The sequence below is a fragment of the Perkinsus marinus genome (genome assembly GCF_000006405.1).
Source record: "Perkinsus marinus ATCC 50983 genomic scaffold scf_1104296952158, whole genome shotgun sequence".
Taxonomy (NCBI): Eukaryota; Perkinsozoa; order Perkinsida; family Perkinsidae; genus Perkinsus; species Perkinsus marinus.
This window is the reverse complement of record NW_003208985.1, coordinates 187,918-193,726: the sequence shown is the minus strand read 5'-3', so window position 1 is coordinate 193,726 and position 5,809 is coordinate 187,918. Positions and strand designations below refer to the sequence as shown.

Here is a 5,809-nt window from a genome sequence, read left to right as displayed (position 1 = left end):
TGCGCTTTGTCATCCACTTGTTCAAGTGGAATGCACAGGGGGGCGGGAATGCTGACGGCATCACGTACCCATTTACGTTCTCTGAGACTGATCTAAGATCGGTAGTGGCAAATGCTCAAGCTGAAGATCAACGATGTCAAGAGATCCGAGACGGCAAAGGCCCCGCTTGTGGTCCTCTATTGTGTGATGACGATGGTCTAGTGGTTTTCCGGTCTGGTACTCCCCTCGGTACACAAGTGTTTAGATATGTCATTCCCCGCAGTGCTGCTGCTGTGCGGAGAAAGATCCTTCTCGATGGTCACCGGAGTTGCAGACATGCAGGAGTACGAGATTCTCTGTCGAGATGTACCGACTATCATATGGACGGTTGTGGTCGAGAAATGCGGGATCTAGTGGAGCACTGCTACGTTTGCAGGATCTTGCATGCAAAACGGGATTGGGCCCAACTTCCGTCCGTTGGACATTGCGATGCCTTCCTAGCCCAGATGCCGACCTACTACAAGACGGCCATCGATTTCTATGCTGTTGGAGATAAGTGGAAGGTGATGTCGGCGTGTTGTCTCTATAGTAAGCACATCAGTCTATTCCGAGTGGCCAATGAATCGGCTAGCGAAGCTCTGAGGGTTCTCCGTTTACTCAAGTTGAGAACGGGATCGGTTCGAGTCGTCGTATGTGATCGTGCTGCCTATTTTCGGACCGAGGAGAACTTCATCTCCAAAGTCGGCTCTGAGATCAATGCGAAGGTGCACCTTATCTCCAGCCGAGCTCCATGGGAGCTGGGATCTGAGAAGCTACATGGTATAGCGAGTGATAGACTCCGAGTGATGTTACGTCATGTTGGAGGACGATGGCCTTCCAATCCTGACGAGCAGGATGAGCTGTTGGAGGAGGTCATGCTGTTGCTCAACACGCGTCCTCTCGGCCAATTCTATGTATCCGAGCAGGGGGCGGATATCATCACTCCCGACACTCTCCACTGGGGACGCACTCGCTCAAGAGGTTGTATTGAGGTGGTTCGAGAGTCATCCAATGGTCACGAGTCCCTTTGTCCAAATCGCGTTCGAGCGGTGAGGAGCTGTTTCATGCAATGGTTGTGGCGTGACCTGAAGGATCGATCTCTCATTGCCGTTGGCCAGAAATGTCGTTCGCGTGCCCGAGATGGTAATGCTCGAGGTTCCTATCGACCTGGTGATTGTGTACTCGTACATATCGGGGGTGGTCGAAAGTTGAGCATGAGCTTCAGAATGGGACATATCATCGAGTGTCTCTCTGGGCGCCGGGTCAGAGTACGACTGGTCAATGGACTGGTAACGACTGAGAACCTCTACAACATTGTTATGCTCTATCCTTATGCTGGTAACGAGCTGGGCACTGCTGTGGTCTCTAGAGAAGGTATGTATATCGACGTTAAGAAAGATTCTGAGTGGCGAGCTGCACGAGTGACCTATGATCCGTGCGACCGTACTGACAAACTATGGATATGGTTCCTCGATGGTAACAACGATACTCCTATTATGGTACGCTTGGATAGTATCGAGTGGAGGCTCTCCTCTGATACTTGTGGTACACCACAAGGGGGGCGTGATGGCGCTGCCATTGGTCAACGCATATCCGTAGCCTATATCGTGTTGCGTAAGCGACAATGGTTCTCTGGAGTCATCGTGAGGTCTCGCTCGCCCAATATTGTTACTATTGCTTTCGATAACGGATATGTTGATGAGATTGACCTATCGACTACTGAATATAAACTAAACACCCGTTCGTAGTTTGATTCTTCTTGCGCCAAAGGGCCTTTGTGTTCCAAGTCCTGGGCCGTTCCCCATCACCGGTAGAGCTTGGCATTGTTAGGTTGGATCCTCCTGTAGAAGAGGGGCCGCGTATAGAGCAGTTTCCATTTCGTGATGAGTTGGTTCGCTCGGCTGCTTCTAGACGGTCTGCTAGATCTTCGGTTGTCCCGGACGTCGAAGCTCCTGCTAACCTTCGGTTGGTCGACATTCCCTATGTGTATGATGGTGATGGTCTTGACCCTCTAGCAGAAAGACGAGATGATCTGCTTCCGAGACTGGAGGCGCCATCGTCTGGTTCTGCACAGGTCGGTGTGCCGAGACTGGAAACCCCTATTCCAGTTCCTGTACAATTAGGGTCTGCCGTTCTCCGGTCTCCTGCCACGAGTGGGCCGGTTCCCCAGGCTACTGGTAGGTCTGGGCCTACTGTGGTACCTGCTGGCTTGGAGCCCCCTGGTGGTTCTCCCTCGTTGGGACTGGATGCTGCTTCGCAGGAATGTGGTGCCTCTAGAAGGTCACTGCCGTTCTCGGCTTCCACTCCCACCCATGTAGTGTCGGCCCCTGCAGCCGACTTCGAGCAGTTGTTAGGTCACTCTGGGCCTTCCTCAAGGCAAACGTTAAGTGCCCCTTCTGTGTTGACCCTAGCTCAGCGTCAGCAACTGCTCTCTGTTTCGCCAACTTTGGTCGACTCTGGCGAGACACCGTCTTTAAGTCTGGGTTCTGGATTGGTCTCGGACGCCCCGGTCTCTACAGACCCCTCTAGGAATACGTCTCAGCTAGTTTCGTCGAGCTCGATTACAACATCTTCTGGTACCGATGAGACGTTACCGTTGACTCGAGGTCCAGATCCAGCACCTGCCCCTGAGGTACAAGTAGAGGAAGCGACTGTTGAGTCCTCTACTGATCTCGTAATTCCTGACGAGATCCCTACTACCCCTGCTTTGGAAAGCTCCCCGGCCGCGACAGACACTCCGGTAGTCTCTGCTCGTAGTGGTGGTTCGACTTTGTCTGCTCGCACTTACGCTGATGTGCTGGCTTCTAGTCCAGAGCAGGTAGAAGATTCTGTAGCGCCTCGTCGGAGTATGCGTACTCCCAGGGCACCCACGCGTTTCTCCCCCGAGCGTTATACGTCCCGTGGTGGTTACGCTGAGTAGGATTATTGCCTACTTCACTATCTTTGCTGACTTCTGTTTTTGTTCGGTTGATGTCATCGAGTATGACCCGCCGTTTGCTGGCTTCTATTATGGTCTGGCTCTGTCCCCTTGACCGGTCTTAAAATGAGGTCCCTTGTGGCCAACATTTTAGAGGGGAGGAGAGCTGGGGCTATCTTATTTTGGTTTCCCGAGATTGGATTATGTTATATTGATGCCTGTTATCTCTACTTTTTGGTCGGTATTATTGCTATGGTCGTGGTGGCTGTGGAGGAAGTATGTGGGTTATGACTGTTAGTGTGCAACGGATTTGGCTGTGCACACGTGTAGCTGGGGATGGCACGTGCACGCGCGCACAAGATGTTTGGAATAGGCGCATCCGACTGGGGGGGCTCGAATTCGATGCTTGCAGGGACGCCTGCATGGCTGGATTCTGTGCCCTTGATCTCGGAAGGAATGGTTGTGAGATTCGGATGAACACTGATGTTCTCGGAATGCGCACTGAGTATCTTGAGGTGCTCACCGTTTCTCTCGTTTTTGGAGGAGTCGCGCCACACTGGTTTACGTTGAAACGGCTATGGGAATCTTGCTGGTGAGCACACTGGTGGCTTGTTTATCTATGAGTATGGATTGTAAGTGGTTACCGTTGTGCTGATTCCCCCACTTTATGGTATCGGTTATAGCCGTTTGTTCTGCCTTTGGTATGTTGCACGACCCGAGGATATCGATACATGTTCCGACTTTGCTCGAGTCGGGGGGACGACGAAGAGTTCTATGTCAGCTGTTCTCACTCTGTACTCGATGTCTGCCCCGATCCGGTCCATTGTGAATGACTTCGTTGGAGCTATCGTGGCCCCAATTAGGAAAGTGGATCTTTTGCTTATTCTTTGTCCCGTAGTCTCGATATTCATGTATCGTGGCTCGGTGACCTTTGCTAGACTCTATCTTTCCGTCAGCTATTGTCATCGTCCTTATTATTGTGAAGTCTGGGGGTTGGCTCAGGTTTTGGGGGGGACGAGGTGTTGTGGGTCCAGTTTGCCTGCACCCTTGTTATCTCATCAAACCTTCGCCTTCCTCAGTATAGCGAATGAGCCCAATATCGATTACTGTGCTGCTAAGTCTGTGGTATTCGTACAGAACTTAAGTGCAGGTAGTGCGCTTATTGTTATTGTCCTAGGGTCGTAGTATTGGTTGCTCTAGCTCGAGTTCCCTTGTTGTGTTGTTCTTAGAGTTCATCAACCGATACCCCGACACCTGATAAAATCCACTGATTTTTATCACGGTACTTCCTGAAATCACTTCAGGGATAGTGAGCACCCTGGTCTGATTTGGGAATAGCCAACCTACACAAGAGCCTAGGAATCGACTCTGGTAGCAGTCAGGCGATTCCCACATCCATGGTGGAGTTGCGCAAAGTGTACAACTAATCTAGTGGATTCAGTCCTTCCGATATACCACAATTATTCGCCTCTCACCTGGCTTCCACGGCTCGAAACGAACTGATTGCCTAACGGTTCTGGTCGGTCGGCAGGGTCCAAACGCCCACAACTTACTAGTTAATAATAAAAACGGAACGTTGTCAATTGGTTCCCACTATCATTATCATTATCCCTCTCAACGGTCCTGATTGATAAACTCTTCTAACTCACGATATGTTGAAAAAATATTTGCATAACGGTTTGATTCGCACTACAGGCGGTGAGACAGTGGGAATACAAACTCAACACCGATACAGTTGAAAATGTAACTTCTTCACTCTCTTCTATATTTGTCTTTTCATATGCGACTCAATGACCATAAACTCAACAACATCATGACAAAGAAAACGTCAAAAGAGCATCGTAATCATCATCATCAGTCTATTATCGATCAGTCGCTCTCGTCCACATCGCCACAGCCCGACACAACTCATCCAGATCCTCTACTCCTATCTGATGGGCTATCTCAGCCTGGATCCACCGATTCAAGAACAGGAACCTGTTAACTTGATCTATCTACACATACTACACAAAACGTTCATCTTACTTTCGACACACTTCCCCGTCCACAACAGGCGTAGGCTCATCTGGCAACGCTTGGGACTGTCGATAGGCTACCGGCTCTCGCTGCACTGCAGCATTGAGACTACCCGGGGAAGGGAGCATGGTCACCAGGTGAGTGAATAGCCGTGACAGGACTGTGAAGTCGGACGAGTTCACTGAAGACGATGTGACTTACTCGTGCTAAATTCCGACTTAATCCTAATATCAACTATCATAAAAAGCGACTAACGCTCACCGAGTGCCAATTTGATATGCAATTCCCTTTCATAAAATATAATGGAAATTCACTCGTGATATGAAAAACGTAACTCACATTCCACTTTGCTGATAACGCATGTAAGCAGTGAATAATGCATAAAACACGTGGTGTGTTTTACGTGCAATTAGGTGCTTTGTCCGGTGTAATTCGCAAGGTATTCACAATTCAGTTCATATCACGTTTTTCACATGGAGCATTACGCCACTCCCTGTAAAACGTGTGAAACTCCAACAATATAATATTTAATATCATACATAACAGTTACTTTCTACACCATAACCTCATATAGATGCCCCGATATCAAATATAATTATGTATTGAAGTTTCACTCGTGATATGAAAAACGCTACTGGAAAATATATTTCACGACTACTGCATAATAGTCGGTATATAATATCGTTTTTTCCACAGTTTATAACGCCACTTCACGTAAAACGGGTGAAACTTCAATATGTACAATTTCCTAATAAAATATAACGCTCACCAACACCAGCGCGTGAGACCCCTTTCACGCGAAGTGGCGTAAAACTCGGTGAAAAACTAGTTATTCGCGATATGCAGTAGTCGTGAAAT

The 5,809-nt window shown here is 49.0% G+C and overlaps 4 protein-coding genes across 4 annotated transcripts in view; 2 read left to right on the top strand and 2 right to left on the bottom strand.

The window, feature by feature from the left end:
• Positions 1–359: 359 nt before the first annotated feature.
• Positions 360–1,766, top strand: Pmar_PMAR021728 (hypothetical protein; the record flags this gene model as incomplete). Its single annotated transcript, XM_002777216.1, has 1 exon — positions 360–1,766. The coding sequence occupies one exon, from the start codon at positions 360–362 to the stop codon at positions 1,764–1,766; it is 1,407 nt and encodes a 468-aa protein (XP_002777262.1).
• Positions 1,767–3,562: 1,796 nt separating this feature from the next.
• Pmar_PMAR021727 (hypothetical protein) lies at positions 3,563–4,138 on the top strand. Its single transcript, XM_002777215.1, has one exon. It carries the CDS (start codon positions 3,710–3,712, stop codon positions 4,118–4,120), a length of 411 nt encoding a protein of 136 aa, XP_002777261.1. The 5' UTR covers positions 3,563–3,709; the 3' UTR covers positions 4,121–4,138.
• An 822-nt stretch (positions 4,139–4,960) lies between these two features.
• Positions 4,961–5,132, bottom strand: Pmar_PMAR021726 (hypothetical protein; the record flags this gene model as incomplete). Its single annotated transcript, XM_002777214.1, has 1 exon — positions 4,961–5,132. A coding segment is annotated over one exon (172 nt), but the record flags the coding sequence as incomplete, so codon positions are not given.
• A 648-nt stretch (positions 5,133–5,780) lies between these two features.
• The window catches only part of Pmar_PMAR021725 (hypothetical protein), a gene marked incomplete at both ends in the record, with an annotated part of 2,971 nt that continues 2,942 nt past the window's right edge, over positions 5,781–5,809 (bottom strand). Inside the window, one exon of the mRNA XM_002777213.1 lies at positions 5,781–5,809. Coding sequence (XP_002777259.1) covers positions 5,781–5,809 — 29 coding nt within the window.

Excerpts from the sequence above, each read along its gene's own strand:
- Pmar_PMAR021727 (XM_002777215.1), top strand. The coding sequence starts at position 3,710 with ATGTCAGCTGTTCTCACTCTGTACTCGATGTCTGCCCCGATCCGGTCC.